Genomic DNA, 20,585 nt, shown 5'->3' with positions numbered 1-20,585 from the left:
AGGGGTTAGTGCTAAGACTGACCTAACAAAATGCAATACTGGGAAAGCAAACTATGTTCCAGTGGGACCAAGCAGCAGAATTTATGCAGTGAGGAGCTACTCCTGAGGCCTGTCCATACTACACTCCCACAAATGACCTCGTTTGCCTCCTACTTTAAAACATGACTGTGACAATGGCTCGTTTGGCATCTCCTGTCCCTTTACAGAAATTATTAGGTTTTAAAGCTATAAAGTAAAGGTTACTTAAGGCACAGATCACGCGCTCTCCAGAAATCCACGCTGCACCAGTTTTACAAGGAAGAAGGTTAATACTTCAACACTTCAGAATGGTTTCTAGATGGTACCTGTGGTGCTGTCACTTTGGCTGTGAGGCTTCCAGCCTGCACATCTATCAGCCAGGCATATTCCAAAGTGTCACTTCCCAGGGGCAGCCCTTCCGCGGAAAACATGGCATGAGCGCGGAGCTGCAGGCCCGACAGGCTGACGTGACCCTCCCGGAGCACTTCGTCCACTGCAGGGCGCTGCGAAGGACAAGGAAGCGGAAGGCAATTGTTGGAAAAGAGGCAACACTGGCCTAATTTAATCCTATTTATTTCCTTGACAAAATGAAAAAAAAAATCTGGACAAAAATAAAGATTTTGCAAAATACGCATCAGATTTTTCTTACAATTCACAAGCCTTAATAAAAACTTTGCACAACACGAAATTCCTACCAAAAAAGAACTCAGTTTTAAGATCAACACAGCTTCCACAATACAGACACGCAAGCACTGACTGATTACCTGGTAATTGTCATTCAGAAACAAATTCACTGGAGACAGTACAAGCTGAAGCATTGTTTCTCTAAATCCTTTCTTCATCTCAAAACACAGCCTTTCCAAGAAAGCTGTAGGGCACTCTGGACCATCTGGACTGCAATGCTGAAATAAAAAATAAACACATCTGTTTCAGAACCTGAAAATACACAACATGGTTGAAACTTTACTATTAGTTGCAAATCTGTGAGCAGGAAGTACGCCAATTTTCCTCTAAGTGGATACCCAAAAAGAAGCCTGTGCAACTTCAAAAACCTTTTAACAATTCCATAAACAGCAATTCAAACCTACTTGGGTGAACCCAATGTTTTATCTGGATTTTTTATTCCTGGGGTTCCCTAAGAACTCAGGAGCAGACTGCACCATTATGAGACAAATTTGCTAATGAGCAGAGAAATCGTAATGGGCAATCAAAAATATTACAGAAATCAAGTTCTGTGAATAACAAACATTAAAAAATTGTCCAGTTCTGCCTCCCAGATCAACACAACAAATCCCATCTCAAAGCCGTTTAGATAGCCACAGTTCCAGCAGAGAGTATATACACACTTTGGTGAGCACCACACCAACTAAACGTTCCAGGCATTTAAATGTGGATCCAGATTATGAAACTCAAAAAAATTAATTACATGAAGCAAATTCTTTTATGATAATAAAGTACTTACCACTGGCAATCTCCCATGCACTTTGTACAAATTAACAAGCACAGTGATATCCCATGGGCGTAAAGTAAGAGGGTGAACAGGCTTGACTGAACTTTCATTTTCTTTTTTGTCATTTTCCACTCCAACAGCTGTCCACCCAGAGCTTGAGGATGTTGACAGCGACAGAACAGGGCTTGAAATAACCTCTTCAAAATCAGTGTACATGTCATCTTCCCCAAAATAATTTTCCTAGGAAAAGGAATTGTTATGATCATATGGAAAACAAATGAAAAACATGTAGGCAATGAACTGAAATACAAATCCAATCTTCTTTATGCTAGTGTTCCCTAAAATAAGTGGTATAGCTACAACGTACAGCTAAAGGAACAGACATAACTTTATGTTATGAAAACTGGATAGCTTAAATGTGCAAATTTAGGCCGTGTGCTTGCAGAAAATGAAGGCAGCTCAGTAGTTCTCACAGTACTGGTATTTGAGATGCATGCAACACAAATAACTGAAATATTACTGTTATGAAATATAATTACTGACATTTTTAAACAGATTTTGTGATTTTAAAGACAGATAACAGAGTAAGAACACAAAACACATCTCCTGCATGAAGTCACCCTTATCCAGCTTTCTGAACCTTTTTTTCAGCAAGTTTAAAACTCTTAAACATGCCTCTAAAGTATTAGGTCATAAACATTTCTTGCTCAGGTCTAAAAGCCACCTTGTGTCTAAGCAAATCCTCTTCAATTAGCTAAGGCCAAAGTAACACTGCCAAATTCTACCGGGAAACAGAAAATCCATCAGATTTCTGGCAATATTTCATATCTCCCTTAAAAAAAAAAAAAAAAAGCTGGACTCTCAAGAAAAATTTTCTTACAATAATTTTTTATGAGGCAGACCCAGCAGAGGGTGGTAGGAGCTCCAGTAACTCACTCCTGGCAACTTCTGCTGTGAATGCCAGGACCTATAAATGATTCATTTCCAGACAGTAAACCCTTAGCGGGGTGTGCTATACCAAAAATCGACCTCCCAAGATTAGAAGGCTTAACAAAGCTGCATGGACCATGTGTGTCCAGGAATCTCTACCCCATGTATTAAAAAAAGATCAATGAAAACAAACTGAAAACAACATTTCAACCACAAGTCAGGAAAACAAACATAAAAAACCCAGAAAACCAGAAGTCTTTCAGGAGATGCTCCCAGCACAGCTGGACAAAAAGTTCTAAATAGAGTCACAAAAATGCTAAAAAGAGCAATATATGCACATTTTCATAAACAAGCTATTAATCTAAAATTCCTCTTGAGAATTAGACTGGAAAAGCTAAATTTCATGTGAGAAATCTGCACCTAAAAATGAAATCATTACAGAATCAAGGATGTAATGCAGCACTGTTTGCGTTTACTTCCAGAGGCAAAGAGCACTGAAAAAGTGCTGCTTTGCTTGAAAAGCTAGAAATCCCTCATGAATTTATGGGCTTCAAAAACAAGGCTCAATAAACAATTCAAATACGGGTTCATTTCCTCTATACCAGGAGAAATCAAGTCTTCAAGATGCAGTACTGGCCTAATTTTAATCCTATTTATTTTATTGACAACCTGAAAAAATAATGAGCATATTTTCAAGTCCTGTACTCTACAAAACAGTATTTTCTACCATTCCTTGCTTACATGCTATACATTATATAAATTCATGAAAATGACTGTTTCACTGAGTCCTGATATTGATCACCTGTCTCAGAAAATTCTTCAACCTCTGCTCCAAAACGCCAGCCTCCAGAAGCATTACCTTAGCCTAGATCTGCACAGGTTGAAACACGTGTTCAGAGAAAAACAAACAAGCAAAAACCCACCCAAAAAAAAAAAAAAAAAAAAACCACACACACACACACACAAAAAAACCCCAACCACAAAAATCAACCAAATCCCAAGCATTTCGCTGTTAGTCAAACAGAAGTCAAATGTTTAAGTGCCTTGGCTTTGTTACCACAAGGGAGGGCGAGGGAGATGGGAAGAAATTAAACTTAGACACCCTAAAAAATCAGTCATGGAAGAGGACATGGCAAAAACAACATGAACACACACTTTGAAGCATAAGAGATTAACACCAAGTAAAGGATGCATAATTCTTCTCTGATATTTACTGAAGAAGCTTTTTAAATTAAGCTTATTCTCATGTCCTTCCCCATTCCCCTCCATGATCCTAACTCCAGAAATGTCATGGAATCTAATTAAGAAAAATAACACACTGCAGAACTTAAAATGAACCAAAAGCATGAGTTCTGATACCACTTTGCATAAAAATTGGAGTTTAGATAAGCTCTAGTCATAATAATGGAGTATTTTTTATTTTACTATTCAAAAACTGAAAGAAGCAATTTTCTGCACATGTCCAGAACATGCACTATTTCTTGAAAGAAAAATTATGCTGATAGGGGGGTATTTTTATATATATATAGGTATGCAAGAAGTCTTCTCACAAGCCTGTGACAATTGAATTCAACCCAGCTATGCCATAGCACCAAAGTAATTCTAAACTAGAACTAGTGCCTACAAAAAGTTTTCATCCAAATTCACATATTCTGCAGAATTTGAAATTTCCATTTCGAAACTAATTATTTCCCTTTCCTACACCCATAAATTCCACGAGTCATGCTCCTCTGCCTACCTTTATGGAGAGAAAGGCTTTGAGCAAGGGTCCATACAGGGTTATCTGGGAATCTGGGGAGAGTTCCAACTCCACGTGGAGCTTATCCGGGGGCAGCTCCGAGGGGTCGAGGGGAAGGCGGGTGGAAGCTGTGGGAGATGAAATCACACTGTCGGTTGTTTTCTGCGATGGCCTTAGCACAGACAACATTGTTTCTTCCATTTCTGACACTTGGGAGCAAAATAAGAGTAGAAAACACGTTTTGATTACAAGTTAGGCTTCTGTTGGACAAAATCCAGCAAACAGGAATGTGTATTAAATATACAACTTTTGTATATTTATAAGCTAACTTGCATTGTATAATTGTATTAGCATGCCTATGCTACAGAACCGGTTTCTCATCTCCAGTAACTATGGGAAGACAAGAAAATATAGAATCTTTCAGTCGATGTTAATTATGCAAGAGAAAAACAATCCCTCAAGTTCTGAAAAAAGGATTCCGTATATTTATCTTGCTTTTGAAGTTACACAAAGACATGCTTTCATTTCAGCAGAGCAGATTTCCCACAACCACACAGCTACTGCAGGATAAACAAGAGAGAACAAACATGCAAAGTTGTACTGAAAATCTATTCTGAACTAGTCGCTCTGTAGGCCAAAATTCAGTTGTTGTCTCCAACATCAGTTGGAGACATTCAGTTGTTGTCTCCAACAACTGAATTACTCTAGTCACAAAAACAATTTGGATATTCAAATCTTACTTCCTACCCCTTCTTTCTAGTTGGAGTTAGGAACAAGAAAGCCCCACTGCCTTTTTTAAGTGAGGAAAGGCAATGAGAACGAAGTGAGTGACTAGAAGTGTTTTGGGGATGTGAAGTGATTGCTGGGGAGAACTCTATGGCAAAACCATCAAAAATTGATGCTCCAGCTGGAGGAAGATTTCAGGTGCCAATTTAACAGGAAGAACTGGCACATACAGAACTGCAGACACCTGCAGCCAGAAACCTCCAAGGCTTGAACTCACTGTTATTGTCTACAGTTCTTGCTCAGTGCTTGCACCATGTTATGAGTTATAAATCAGCCAAATGCTGCAGTGAGATGACCAATTCTAATGGAAACTACATCTTTTGTAATGCAACATATTTCTCACGGTTTTATGGACTGACTCAAAATAAAATACAGATGTTGTATTTTACAACACATTCCATCAGCACCATGGAGTTGGAGTGAGGTGGACTGTGCTGAATTATTCACTGAAGGAAGCTGCAAATGAATCACCTGTGTACGTACAAATTTCCAAATGCAGGTTTCAATAGCTACAATTACAAGTAAACGTTCTCAGAATGTGAAGAATGCACATTTGACACAAGCTGACAGTCGCACAAGAGCCCTTAATGAGCAAAATCAGTCTCACCTTTTCTGCTTCATCCTCTAAAATTTCACTTCTTTTAGATGTGAATTGTTGGAACTCAAACCCTAAAAATGCTATCCAGCATGTCTTCTAACACCTGCTGATTGTGGCCCTTTCAAATTAGCCCTCATTATTCTTCTAACATCTCTCCTCCATCAGTTCTGCTTCTCTTTCTTCTGAAAGAGTTTTACATAACCCCCTAACTTCCTGCATACCTCCCTCTGCATTTAAATTAACTTACTTTAAGCTCTGTGTTTATAACTTTTTTTTGCAAGCACATACTTGTAGCATACTTGTTATTTAGAAATTTTTAGACCGTTAAGTTAAAATAAATTCTTAGATATCAGTGTTAGACTGACCCATCTAACACTCATTCCTGATGGTCATGGTTCACTTTAACAGTGCTAGCTACTATGAAATCTGAGTTTGATATCCATAAAGGGAAGACAATATTAATATAGCTCATATGCAATGTATTCAAACATTTAAATCATAAGATGAGATCACAACATCCAAAAGGAAAAAAAGCTTAAAAAAGCTAAGGAACGGGATATGGCCAAAAATATTGTACTTCCTATTTAATATACTGATGTTTAATATACCAAGTGGTATTTTATCTTGTGCAACAACCCGTTTAAGAGATCCACTTTGTTAAGGACAAGGAGAAGTGAACTGCAGACTGTATCCTCTTTATTATACAAGGAACTGGGACACATTCTGAAACGCAGCAGCATGGAATGCTGTCAGGTTTTAAATCAATCCCAGTGCATTCTAATGATCAACACATTCCCTTGAGACATAAAACAGCAGTTCAGTTCCAAGTTCATCTCTGCAGATGGAAGCAGCATGATCCAAAGTCCCAGCAGCTTCCCAAATGAAGCATGCTAACAAGGAAAAGTTAGTGACACTTACAGGATTGTTTTAATTGCTCATCAGCCTTCTGAGGATAAATTGGGTGCCAGGAGTAGTCAATCGTAAACACAACACTCGGGACTGTCCAGCATTCAACCCATCCAGCCCTTTCAAAAGGAAACAGCACACTTTTATCTCAAGTAAAATACTGCCATTAAATATCTTTTAAGCAACCTCAGAAGTTCATGAATCACAAAAAAAAAAAAAAAAAAAAAAAAAAAAAAAAAAAAAAAAGAGTCAACATAAAGATATAAATATATATATTTATCTCAATAAAACTCACTCTTCTTGAGTAATGTTCCTCCACTTGGGTTTGCTTGTTTTCTGACCACTTTGACATTCCGCAGAAATACAAGACTCAGGACTTATTTTATTGGGCTGACAATCTTTTACCAGCATAAAAAGGGAATATTTACTAGGATGGCAATCTGGTAGATACAAATGAAGATCAACGTCTTCTCCCTAAAATCAAACATCAGCAACACAAGTTAATTTACATTCCCTTTATGCATAATGTTCATACTATTTCCATGTTCATATGTGCCACCATCTTCATTTTACAGGCGAAGTTAGACAAGAAATCTGTTTCCCACCAAGTTTTAGTACAACCCCAAGAGCTAAATATATATATATAGTTCTGAATATATAGTTCTGAATGCTTACAAGTCCAATAACTTGCACATAACCAGAGCAATCTATAAAACACTGGACAGCTTTTAGTGATCCCTGTTATTCTGTTGTTCAAACCATACTGCAGAAATTAAATAACTAAACCAAATTTACTCCACATCTCAACTAAATCACACATTAAAAAGAACAAAACATATAAAACATGATTTTCTTTGCTATCAAATTATACCAAATTAGCAACATCAGCATCAACTACTTTTTTATTTTTAGCAGCAGTAGACAGCTTCTATTTTAATGAAGACAAGTACAGTAATTCAAAGAATTATCTGCATCTGTTAAAAACACTTTGTGATGATTATTTATTCTACAGAACCTCTTTAAAATCTGGAAAATGGCTTTCCAAAATGGTTTGGGGGTAGCCAGTACAGTATTTGATTCTATCTTTGAACATACATTAGATTTTCACATTTCCTAAATAAAGGGGAACAGAATTTCAAGTGATAAAACACATACACAGACACACAATTTAAGTATATATAATAAATATACACTCTACATGTGTAGCTGCATGTATGTGTGAAGCATAGGCATGTATATATTTTTAAGAAATATTTCAATTTTTGTGGATATATAAATTAAACAGCCTATGATCAAATGCTTCACACAAGCAAACTGAATCCATTCACCTCTGGGTTACTTGAAGAAAAATTCTATGAACTGGAAGTGAAAAAGAGTATTTTTCTTTCAGGAAAGAGTTAATTCAAAATTTCCTGATTCCTGAAGGTAGGGAAGTTATCTCACATTTACATGACAAAAGAACTTACCCTTAAGGAGAATCTTGTATTGCATGTGGTTGGAACAAAGTCAGTGAAAGGCAGAGAAAAAACAATGTTCAGGGTTTCTCCACAAGCTGCTAGATAAACTGGGAGGCAAAAGGAAACACAAACAAACAAATTTGTCCAAATTACTCCCTATTTTATTCTTAGATGAAATATCAAACATACAGGTAGAAATAATTAAAAGATATTAAAGAACTCATGACACAGAAAATTGCCATTTAACTACAGTGTACTTAGAGTAATAAATTACTGTAATCAATTATTCTGAAAGTATTTACTACCCACAGCTTGTTCTTTCTAGAAAGACACTGTACTTGGTACAAGGAAATTGCAGGCAAACAATAAAAATAACTCTAATATCTCAGTGCTTTTCTTTACACATCAGGTTTTGGGTGTAATTCTAGTACTTTCTCTCTATATACACATATATATATATATATATATATATACACACACACACACTCTGTTTTGTGGATGATTTTTTTGTATGTGCTACTTCTTCCAGATAAAAAAATTGGTCTCACCATTCTCCTGCTGTTTGGTGGAACAGTCAATCCAGTTGTGTTGATTTGCTGCCCAAATCATTTCGAACTGATGGAACATGACTTTGAAGTTCCACATATATGGAACAAATGAAAAAATATCAGGTGCGCTGTCACTGGACCAGTCTTGGATCAAATCTGGACTCACACCAAGTAAGAAAAGGTAAGTTAGTAGCAATCAGGTGAGTGATTTCTTAGGATTTTTGTGTTGGAGAAGTTCATGTTTGCTCTGAGCACAGCAGCAGCTTACACTGGGTACAGTGGCACTACCCAGACAATGGCTCTGGCCTCACTGAGTGGATAACTTCATTAGCATGGCACTATGCCTGCACTAATTAAAGCTTCCTCCCAGCAGGGCTAATTAGCCCAGGCAGCACCGCAGTGATGGGGCTGTATTCTTTCCATTACTGCAGCTGGAACTTCCAGCAACAGTTGGGTGGTGCTGTACCACCTTGTATTGCCTTCTTCCTCACAGCCAGACTTCCATGGAGCAAATTACTTTTCCTCATCATCTGTCAGCCACAGGGACACAATCCAAAGCCCAAGTAATTGAAAATGAGCCAAGCAAAGAGAGATAGCAAGAGAAATCAACATCATGGGTGACAAATATTAAGCAAATCAGTAGCTGTGATGTGAGTTTTCATAAGAAATAAACGTAAGATCAGTTAACTCCAAATCAAATTTATTTAGATACTAGAAAATTAAATTATTTGTATCTCTACTCAAATGTAAGAATATCATGTGCTTGGACATTTTGTAGGCATCAGGAACTTTGTCCTCAGAAACAATTTGTTGCCCTAAATACATGAAATCAGAGAACATGACCTGGCACAAGTTGGCAAAATTTGAAAAGAAATCCCAAGGAAAGAATACGTAATTTGACATGTAACTTATTTAGTAAAGAGGTTACCTGTAAAGAAGCTCTTTTGGGCAAAGATGAAATGATAGGTTGCTTTATAAACCTCCAGCTCGCACTGCCATGTCTGTGGCATGTTCCATATCCGGGGATAGCTGGCATTAATATGGAACTGTGGACAAGAAATTAAAGCATCAGCATTACCTGAAAAGATGACAATGCCTGACCCTGTCTCTCAGCAGTTTGCACATATGTACCCTGCTGAATAATTAAAACTGTTTTCCTGCTGGGATGAACAGAAGGTCCTTCCAGTTCCTTAATAATTTAATCTCTGTCTCTCCTTCTGTGTTTGAAGGTCAAGTGTTAGTGTACTCATTTATTCAGAAAGGTATTCTATGAGTTTCTGATACATCTGCTGCTGTAAATGTACCAAGCAAAGTTTTCATCAAAAGCATCACTTTTCACAATACACCAAAAGAAAATCTCCCAGAATAGAGTATTTTTCAACCATTGATATATTGCTCAAGTTCAAACACTAAAAACACCACTCTAATAAGGTCGTTTAAAAACCTGTAAGAAGGGTAATCCACAGAACTACACTACTGCAGAAGTGAAATATTAGGCAAACAAAAGAATAATGCAGTATAAAATCTGTCTCAAGTAGTTCAAGCACACTTGAGTGCTTTTAAATACTTGTGCACACGTATCCTTTAGCAGAGCTAGTGAGTGTAATCATTTATTAAGTCAAAGCCTGTATGAAAACATGGCTACATAGTAAATGAGGCAACATTTGTAAATACATAATTTATACACCAAGTCAGTGCTTTTTAAGTCACTAAAGGTTACATACATGCACAATTACGTGTGTATATATAAATTCCTTATATATATTAAGGTCTTGCAAAACACATTCAAAAGCATTTTCCTGCATTAAGAAACTAAAGACTGCTCCACAGAAAAATAAATATGTTCTTTATTAAAAATCCTCTAGAGACTGAAGCTTTGTGCCTATTAATGTACACTTACAGCCAGCATTTCTGCTTCCAAGAGAGTCCTGTACTGCATACTGCTGGTGGCATCCACGTGGAGGAGCTGCCCTTTAATTGTGGGCGAATAGCCTGGAAAACAGAAGTTATCAAATGATCATTCAGACACAAGAGTTACACCAATATTTAAACAATTTACACCAGTGATTTCAGCAGTCCACTCCCAGGAAGTATCCTGATGGATATTTGCCTTAATATCTTGCAGTGAGGTGCCCAAAAAAGTATTTTTGTTCCTTTACATAGGAATACACGTCTCAAGATTACAAAGAAAAAGCACTAGAAGATATTCACACACAAAGGAATTAAGATAACTGCTCAGGAAAAACATTAGGGAAACAAATTTGGCTTAGCCTTAACTCACCATTTTCACCCACTGTCATGGGAATATTTATTTCCAAATAGGATCCTGCTCCAACGTTTACATGCACAGCATTTGTTTCCTGCATTGCAAGAAAAGAAAACAGTCCAAACACAATTTCTAGGTTTATTTATGCCTCTGGCTGTCATTACCCACACCTGGACTAAAGCACCTGATGATTAAAGTCTTTCTTGAATTCAGAAAAATCACTAATGAGCTATCAATATACATTGATACCAAATAACACCATTTTTAGCCTTAACAAATGCTGACTGAAGTCCAGTTAGAGAACCAGCACACGATACTCTGATCCAAGGCCTGAGAGGGTAGATTAATACACATTTCTAACACTACATTTCTAACCCTTTCAGTCCCCAAAAAAACAACAAAAGAGGTGTACTATTAAGTGATGCTGTATCCCATTTAGAAGAGTAGCAACAAGGAGAAGAAAAATCCAAATGCCTACACATACAAGTTTTGTTCCCCCCAATATAATCTCTTCATTCAGTATCAGAAGAAATTGTTTTTCCATCACGGTGAGCTTTATCAGAATTTAAGATTGCAAAGGACATGTCCAGATCATGAAGCCCCAGGACTACAGGAGCTAGAATGGCTTAAAATATACCTTTAAAGCAAAAAAAAAAAAAATTAAAATAATGCCTCTCAGAATATATTTCTTTTTCAAAGGTTTGCTCGTAATTATAAAAGACTAAGTCAAAAATCTACCAGCTTTTAAAACCATATTTCTGTAATAAACACCTGAGGCAAGTAAAACTATGCACAACCAAAAAGCACAGCACAATCACAGTAGACAAAGTTAATCTCTTGATAAGATTTCATTATTTACCCTGTTCTTGGTAAAAAGCAAATCAATGGTGGCATCTGCAATGATATTCATCCTCAGTTCAAAGGCAAGGATCTGTCTTGGTTTCCCAGGCTGAGCAATTTCTGAGACTTTCATAACTTGGTAGTCTGGTGGGAAGAAGAACTTCCACAAGCAATCCCTAGTGGGAAAGAAAAAGAAGAAAAAAAAAGAATTGTAATTTTGTTCACAGAATAAGTATATATGTATATGTGTGCATCTACTTGGTTCATTTAACTACTTTCCTCTTAACTGACTCTTTAGACAACCAGTGGATGTGATAAGGAAGAATGTTTGTTGAAAATCTTCATCATAGGAGCCTTCCAACTCATTATGGAGATCTCCAAAATTGTCAATGGCAAGAAGTTACTTTTGGACAAAAGCCATAGATTTTAATTCAGAAGGCAAACAAGCCATGTTTTTCTTCTTACTTCTAATCCTTGGTTTACAAAACCTGCTACAAAAGCACAGTAGGAAGTCATCTATTCATTCTTCAGTTTGTGCATAAATAATTGATGTAATGCCCAGAAATAAAGAAAATACAAAACTTTAGGACCTCAGAATGGCAACCACATTTCTACAGATTTATAGGTGAACATGCCATGAAATACATTACAGGGAAGGTAGAGTGATGAAGCACAGACAGCAGAGCTTACATAGGTCTCAAGGGGGTGGAAGTCCTTCCTGCACCCAGTACTTGACTGCTGTAGAAGTTTCCAAAATCCCACAATCTACCCATAGCAAGATGTAAAAGTGTTCCTGGTATGTATCAACGAACTCTACACACTCTGCACTAAACTGCTTTCTACTGAGCCAGTTAAGATTATAAAAAGCGTTCCATTACAGGGCAAGCTTTCTTTGGAGTATTGAAAGTATCATTAATGATTCACTGACCTCATGTTTCTAGCAAAGGGTTCTAAAAAGTGACATTTTCTCTTAAATGCACTATTGTATCTAATGACTACTCTTCGGGCTGCCATCCTCACACTCCTGAGAGACAGGAGTAAATCGTAACACTTTCACAGGAGAATTAGTGAAGGCCAAGTACCAGCCTGTAATTAATAGGGGGAAAGAGGGAAAGCACTGATTATGTCACTTTTATTTAATAGTCCTTTACTCTCTAAACAATCCTATTGTCCTCACCAGAAATACCCACGTGCAAAACATCCAGGGCCAAGTGAAGAACAGTAGAACTCTAGCCTAATATTTTGTATTAAAATAACTAGATAATAAATACTTTGGAAATAACATCAAGCAGGTGATTATGCTAAGCAGGGATAAATTATTCCTCCCTCATTATTTTCATAGTCAGATTTGCTCTTCCCTAAAATTTCCTCATCAACATGCAGCTTATTCCCATATTAGTTAACAGGACCTTGATAAATCTAAAGATCACCACTTAACAAGTTAAACCTTTAGGTATGTAACAGTAGAAAAATGGTAAAAATATTTTCCTTACAAAAAGGGAACATAATCTATTAATTTAATAATGAGAGTGATCCTAATTTTGGAAGGCCAACAAGACAAACACCGACAAATTTACTAATCTTAAACCATTGTGGCAGGACTCTTCTTTCAGACTTAAGTCTACCCTAACCCACACAAATTAAGCCTGAGCAATCACACAATGGAAACTTTAGAAAGTTCACAGTAATACTGGACATGAAAGATGAAAGCTGTAAATCATGGTCATACCTCTGCCTATCAGCCCAAGGCCCATAGTTGAAATCTGTCCCTTTTCCACACACAATGTCCAAACCCCAGCATGGTGGCAGATCCTGTAATTTGCTGTCTTCATTGCTGGCTTCTCCATCATTACTCTCCTCTGTCTCCTCTGGTACAAGACCTGTATTACATAAAATAATAAACATTATTAAAGGAAGCTGCTTCAAATTAGCAAGAAAAATGTTTGCTTAAGCACAAGACAATTAAAGTGTCCTGATGTCAGTTTTATTTGAGAGCACTACAGTATATAAATATCATATAAAGACACAAGTCAATGCAGACTTCCAGTGGAAGGCCAAGAAATATGACCAAAAATGATCCAAAATGGCACCTATCCTACATCAGTATACACCATTATCTAATCTGTTATCTTTGTTCAAGATTCAGGCAATACTTCAAGGGCAAAAAGAGAAAAAGCATATTTGTGATACTTCTATTGGCTCCAAAATATTGCACTAACTCTCTTAGCATAAAGATTTTTCACCATTAAAAAAAAAAAATTATCTTTGTATTTAACAGAATGTACCTGGTTCATCCATATAGTAGTAGATATCAACATCGTTGGACTGCATTACAACAAAGCCTTCACCCATCAGCCTTGGTGGTCTGCAAAGAGTGCAAAGATAAAGAGTAAAAATCCACGCGCTGAGGTTGATCTTCATGAATTCAAGTAATTTTAAATGCAACATATTAAGCATAATGGATTTGCATAATGATTTGAGAAAAAAACCAATCCCTTGATCATAATGTTGCTATTATTATTATAATCATTACTTCAAATAACTTAAACGTTTAGTTAAGTCAAGCATGAAGATACCAGGTTCCTCTCCACAAAGGTATTTCTCAGATATTCTAAACCAGAAGTAACTACTGAAGTTTTACTTTCAGTGTTTCTTTCAGTCAAGAGTTCCTTTCTCCTTGTCCTATATAGTTCTTTCACCTGCTAATTGTTTTCTTACTAAAATAGCCCTCTACACCAAAGGGACAAGATATTCAGTAATTAGACCATTAGTTAATAAAAAAAGAAAAAAAAAACCTGTTCTGCCTCAATAACATTTCCCTCAATATAAAAGGATCTAAGTGATAAAACTAAGAGATGAAACGTTTCTCCAAACACTATTATATTGGTATATTACAATCCCTTTTTCATGTTAATTTACATATTAATAGATTCTAAAGTAGTAACATTATAATACGAAAACTCTGGGTTTACTGCAGAAGACACCATTGCAGCTTTTCAGCCACTTTCATAAACTGTCATTTCTTAACAAAAAAGACAATTCCTGTGACTGAAACACAGTCTAAGAGGGTGACCTGTTAGAAGCACATTGCCCATTTTACCACAGCTCATTTTCAAAGGCAGGAAACCTTGGAAAACATGGAAGACAGCCGAGCAGATACCATGTACTGCCAGAAACTCTTCAAATGCAATAGAGCAGGAACTCTGAAACTAACTTTACTTTGAGAGTAATGACAGCAGTGAAAGATCAAATACTTTAACACAAACTAGATAATGGCAATGAATGATAATGAGATCATTATCATTAAAGTACTCCCTAATATCTATCCTGAACTACCACCTTGAGCCTGCTGCCTCCAAACTTGTTCTGCTTTGACCTGCTTTTCCAAGCACAATTTTTTTTTCTTTCCTTGGACTTTGGAGGACTTATTTGCAAAGCATGACAGAAGTGTTGAGATGGATATTTGTAATACAAAATGAAAGTTTTCAAGGTGAAATTTTGATCTTTGTATTGGTTAGTCAGTCTGTTACAAATTTCACCAAGTCACTTGGCTCTTTTTTATATATTCACCACCTGCAGGAATTTCTGGAAGTTAAAACACCCAGCTTAAATTTTAAGCCAAGGCAGTATGAAGAGGGCAGGCTCTGAAGAGTCAAACATTCTCCATTTCCAGTGAACTGGGCAATTTTTTGAATTTACCCAGTAAATCAGAACACATTTTGTGCACAGATGCCATCCTTGAGCCATCAGAAACTGCAGGGATGGTAAGAGCATAAAAAGAAAATACTTAGAGGAAGCAGGAGGAAAAGCTAATAGTTTGAGTATCTTAATCCTATTTTGTTTTAATCTTGTTTGTTTTCAATATTAGTTGCAGAAATTTCCTTTGTCGTCATGTTGGAGGAGTAAGATTCTGTACACAGCCACAGAATATTCTTTGAAAAACATAAAGACATATTATAAACAGGAGTATTTGGCTGATAAAAAGCCAATTTAGGTACAAATGATGTACAGTTTATTTTATTACTTCATGGAAGAACTCAGGCTTGTGTTTGACTTACTTTAGTTTGTTCAAGCTGCCTAACCCTGCTTATGCAAAATATACAGAGGTAAAACGATCAGCAATCTGTCCCCAAAAGATAACATGGTTTCCCCTCTACCAAGTGCTACACAGCTTTTGCCCAGTTTGGGGTTTTTTTTAGTATTTCCCAAACCAGGAATCAGCTTTACAGATGTCAACACCTTAAACTTCACATTTCAGCTAGAAATTTAGTGCTGGCAAAGCCTAGGTACAGCTCTAGTCCCTGAGAGAAGGAAAACAGACCTTGGACACCGGATGCCACATCCCTAGAAACATTCAAGGCCAGGCTGGATGGGGCTCTGAGCAACCTGATCTGGTTGCAGATGTCCCTGCTCATTGCAGAGGGGTTGAGCTAGATGGCCTTCAAAGAACCTTTCCAACCCAAACTACTCCATGTTTAATCATAGAGCAAAACACACACACAAAACCACAAATCTAGAATGAGATAGAAAATCAGGGCTTTTCTCCATACATGAGATTGTTTCAAAGATCCAAAATTTAAAATTTACAGAGTGGTAGAAATACCAACTGTCTAAACCCACTGAGTAAAATAAAGACATGGAAGCACAACCAATATCCTCTTCTTTGTGTTCTTAAAAGAAATAATAAAATAAAATGGATATAAAAATACCCCAAACTTACTCATCATTTTGAAGACCAACATATCTTGGACTTGGAACCAGCATGACTCGGACATTTTCCAATTTTCCCTTCACAATGTGCATGAACTGATCAAGGTGGCTTGAAGGTGGTTTTGTGGTGTATGTCAAAAAGGCATCATCAAAGTTAATGCAAAGTGTTTGTGGCTGATAATGATTCCCAAATGCCAAGCGACCCTAAATCAAAAAGCAAACCCAATTACTCACTACACACTGGTCTCTTATATTTAAGTATCTATTTACCTATAAAAATGCAGTTGAACCAGCCATGTGCAAATAAAGAGTGTGGACAAAAGTCCTGGCCATATTCTGTGCAGATCTAGAAGTACTGCCTTATATACTAAACTCTCCATTTTTTTCTCCTATCACCTCAATAACAGTTTTCCTGGGGGTTTTTTGTTGTTGTCCATTTGGGTTTTTTGAGGGGTGGTATGGTTTTGGGATCTAACATCAACTTTTAAAGAATGTCTCCAAACATCCCTATTAAAACATGCAGGAAAGAAAAAAAAAAAAAATTAAGAAAACAACCCCAAACACCTGCCAAAAACCCAGCATACCCCATACTGTACAACACCCACAATTTAATTACTTGGTGATATTCTGGAAATCATTACAAGTCTAAGACACAAGTATTTCCCCAAAGTTAGAACATAACTGTATTTCCAATGGCACCAGTAGGATTTGTGGCTCTGTCAGGGGTGTGCTGATGGTGTAATTTTAACTTTTTTAAAGCATGAAGGCAAACAAAAACCTCAAATAGAAAGTGTAAGAAAAATGAATGGCAAGTGTCATTTTTAAGCAAATACTGATAAATATTTTCCTGATCAGGGTTCTTTTACTCACCGTGCTCACATTGACTTTAATGACCGGAATAAGTGACCTCCATGAAGAAGAGGGGTCTTGAGATTCTGTTTTCACTTTAACACTAAAAAAAAAAAAAAAAAAAAGGTAGTCATTATTTTGTCTTTTCTGCAGAAGAACCAACCAAACCTTTCTTCTAGGGGCCTTCAGGGCACAGATCCTGGGGAACACTCCTTCCCCAGAGGGGTGCCTCCTGCAAGGGACCTGCCAGCAGACTACTTGCCAGGCTTCCCAAGATTGGGTGCTGACACAGGTAGGAAACAAGCTTGCCTTGTTTAACTCAGAGCAATAGCTAAATAAATCTTCCTCAGGGAATCTTGGCCTGTTCTAAATACTCCTATTGAGGCATGGGATTTTTCATTTCCCAAGACACATCCTCCTCAAAGACAGAAATCCTTCCTGTGCCTGTCAATAAAGGCTTGAGATAAAAACCCAAAGAGACTGACTGGGAGGCACAGCCCTTACTCAAACTCAGGACTGCCACAGCATCCTGCAGCTGCCCACTCCGTAATTTAGTAACTGGCCAGCAGCAGTGGAAGGACTCAAGACTCATTAGATCTTCTCTGCTCCTGACAGTAAATCAGTCTGGTGTGGTTCTGCCCAAAGACAGGCTGATTATTGAACATCTGACTGCACTGCACATAAGCTATGTAAAACTCCTTACATACCCACACCATGTTTTCTGGGGTATCCTAGAAAGAGAAATTAACAGAAGACATTTTGCGTAGCTGTACACAAGACCATACAGAACCTCACATTTTGCCTATTCAATGTCTTGAGCAGCTGTTCTACTGAGCAAAACCATTATTATTCTGCCAGCATAATCCTCTTCAACACATGCTTCCTCTCCACACTTTATTTCATATAGATTGTTCAGCCCGTCTCTGATCATTAAATAAGAGTGCTTGGTTTGTTTGGTTGTTTTTTAATTATTATTGGTAGGAAGTCTGAGGAAAGGGAAAGGATTCAGACTGTCAGGCTTGTCAGTGCAATTCCTCTCAGCTGTGCTTCCCTCTTTTGGCCTCCAGAGCACACGTTAACAAAACATTACCCAATTAGTTCAGCACTTTGCAGAACAAAGCATCGACAAAGCAGCAAAATGAGTAATTATTTACCTTTCAAGATTGGTGTGTGTTCTCTGCCTCCCATTCACTTGTGCTCTCTCATCATCTTTCTTTGCTGGAATTATTGTGGGATCCAAGCCAAACAGTTCTTGAAGTTGTCCATAAAGCTCAGAGCGGTTGTACACGTGAAATTCAAAGTCATTCACCATAATATACAGTCGAGTTTCTGCCTTTGGATCTAACCAAACAGTAGGAAAAGAGCTTCTAATTCTGTTTCAACATTCCCTTGGAATATTTACAGTTTCTCAGATACACACATTTTGCAAAACCAATCCACATGGCACTGAACAGCTGCTGAAGTACATATTAAAAAGCAGTAAAAAACTCCACAAAATAATTACAGCATTCTAAGCAAATCAGTAAAACTTGGCAAATAAGACAGCTGCATACAAAATATTAAATCTGAAAGGCATTTCACCCCTAGGTCACAGTCCAAAAATAAAGCCAGACAGAAACTGCACAAAATGGTAAATGAAGTTTTTCAGTCTCCTGTATGAAAACAAACAAATATCCCTCTTGATGCATAGAACAGAAGCCTTGGTGAAAATTTCTGTTTTTTAGCACAGATATCACTGAGATCAATTCAGTCTCAAAACCCCAACTGTTTTCTAGCCAAGCTCTCTGCTACAGCATGCCTGAAGTAGGAAAAAGCCTTCTTTTACAGAGAAACAGAAAACATTAATATGCAGAACTAACAGGATCATACTCATTTTGCACAATCAGCTGACATTTACACTAATTTAAAATTTCAACTGTTATATCAGCTTGACTCTCTGATCCTTAAAACCTATTTTAACATCTGCTGATCATATAGAGAGCTGATTGTGACATACTTTGACATACTTTTGCCTCAGAAAGTGTGACCTAATTATGCAGTTAATGTGAGGGAAAAGCTCGCACCACTTCCCCCTAATTACCCAGTTGAAAGAGCGCCCATTACACATTGACTCAAGAGACCTGAGCTGCTCTAAAAACCTCATCTGGTCTTTCTAAATCAAACAGACTTCAGGCAGCTGAAGAATCAATGGTTATTATAGCAGTCCCCAGTCTGTAACTCAGGGGTACAAACTGAAGGCAGCATTTCCCAAAGACATGAGAAATTAAAAACTCAGAGCAAACACTTGTGGTCAGGGCCAAAAGAAGTAATGCAGGTGCCCAAGAGCCAAGGCTTAAGATACCTGCTTGATTAAATGCACACAATTTGATAGAAAACTCATCCGTCCCCCAAAATCACACGTCTCTGCAACACTGTCCCAACAACAGCAATCCACTTTTCCTCCATCACACCTACAGTACCAGAAATTTCCATATAATTATAAAAATATATACATATAGAAAGTAAGTTTCCAGAGCACATTGACATCACTGTTTTCTTGAACAGGAGACAGAGAAAACCTAATGAGCCTTCAGTTCCTTCCTGTTTTCATAAAAGCACCATCAAATCCATTTGTTGCCAATGCTAACTTGCATCAATAAGACACAGGCAAAGAATGACATAGACAAAGATCGGGATACACAATTGCTCACCCAGGAGATCTCAATATCATCAAGAACACAAATAAATGTAATTTTTCAATTCTTGGAGGCAAGCATTAGACTTCATTAACTAAATGAAATCATATGTACTAATTCATTTCTTTAAAGGGGATTTAAAGAGACATCTCTTTCCTAATAACAAAAATAAGGTTTAACCTCCACGCATCAATTTGGTTGCCTAAAACACTTTTAGAAAAGGAAAACAAAAAGGGCAAGGAAAAGAGACAAGCAAATCTGAATGTTATAATACTGAATGATTTAAAGAAGCATTTATGTAGTTTATGTACAAGTAACTACCAGATTGTTTCACAATGTGAAAATTGATAATGTGCTGCAGCACCTAAGCCAAGTCATTGGGGTGTGCCCTACTCACAACATGATCCTCCAGCTTTTGTTCCTAAACCACTATCATTTCTCAAGTATGTACAAAACCTAAAGCCCCAGTATGATTTAACACTTAAAGAGCATTTTAATCATGTTACTTTGTTGTCAGACATGTACACCTCTAACTTCTGTGGTTACTTGGATTATCTGTCCACTAATCATGTGGCCTTAAATGCCAGGAGGAAACCTTAAAGCCTTGCAATACTGCCAAGAAAAAACTGCCACCACAGAGGACAGACAACCATCTTCACTGCATTAAATTCAATTCATTTTTTCATTTTCTGAGCCACTAGAGAAATAGGTTTTAACTGGCAGACAATCCTATGAAAACCTGTTGGACAATAACCTGTGGCTGGAAAATCTAATTAACTCTAAGACTAGGTTCTACTTTTTGAATGATTTTTTT

At 37.2% G+C, this 20,585-nt stretch overlaps 1 protein-coding gene across 11 annotated transcripts in view; it reads right to left on the bottom strand.

Annotated features, from left to right (window-relative positions):
* KIAA1109 (KIAA1109 ortholog) overlaps positions 1-20,585 on the bottom strand; it is an 88,895-nt gene that overhangs the window by 53,895 nt on the left and 14,415 nt on the right. For 10 of the 11 annotated variants that reach the window (XM_039550305.1, XM_039550295.1, XM_039550296.1 and 7 more), the window contains exons 6-22: positions 18,251-18,437; positions 17,118-17,199; positions 16,258-16,451; positions 13,823-13,902; positions 13,267-13,417; positions 11,557-11,713; positions 10,713-10,791; positions 10,332-10,423; positions 9,360-9,477; positions 8,432-8,587; positions 7,893-7,990; positions 6,722-6,900; positions 6,439-6,545; positions 4,137-4,345; positions 1,481-1,708; positions 783-920; positions 345-521 (exon numbers count right to left, since the gene is read on the bottom strand). In XM_039550305.1, the coding sequence (XP_039406239.1) occupies positions 345-521; positions 783-920; positions 1,481-1,708; positions 4,137-4,345; positions 6,439-6,545; positions 6,722-6,900; positions 7,893-7,990; positions 8,432-8,587; positions 9,360-9,477; positions 10,332-10,423; positions 10,713-10,791; positions 11,557-11,713; positions 13,267-13,417; positions 13,823-13,902; positions 16,258-16,451; positions 17,118-17,199; positions 18,251-18,437 (2,432 nt within the window). The remainder of the gene's footprint in view (positions 1-344; positions 522-782; positions 921-1,480; positions 1,709-4,136; positions 4,346-6,438; positions 6,546-6,721; positions 6,901-7,892; positions 7,991-8,431; positions 8,588-9,359; positions 9,478-10,331; positions 10,424-10,712; positions 10,792-11,556; positions 11,714-13,266; positions 13,418-13,822; positions 13,903-16,257; positions 16,452-17,117; positions 17,200-18,250; positions 18,438-20,585) is intronic. The other variant, XM_039550301.1, reaches the window with a different exon arrangement.

The sequence above is a fragment of the Corvus cornix genome, chromosome 4 (assembly GCF_000738735.6).
Source record: "Corvus cornix cornix isolate S_Up_H32 chromosome 4, ASM73873v5, whole genome shotgun sequence".
In the NCBI taxonomy this organism is placed as follows: domain Eukaryota; kingdom Metazoa; phylum Chordata; class Aves; order Passeriformes; family Corvidae; genus Corvus; species Corvus cornix.
The sequence above is the reverse complement of the archived record's forward strand: the minus strand, read 5'-3'. Positions and strand labels throughout refer to the sequence as shown.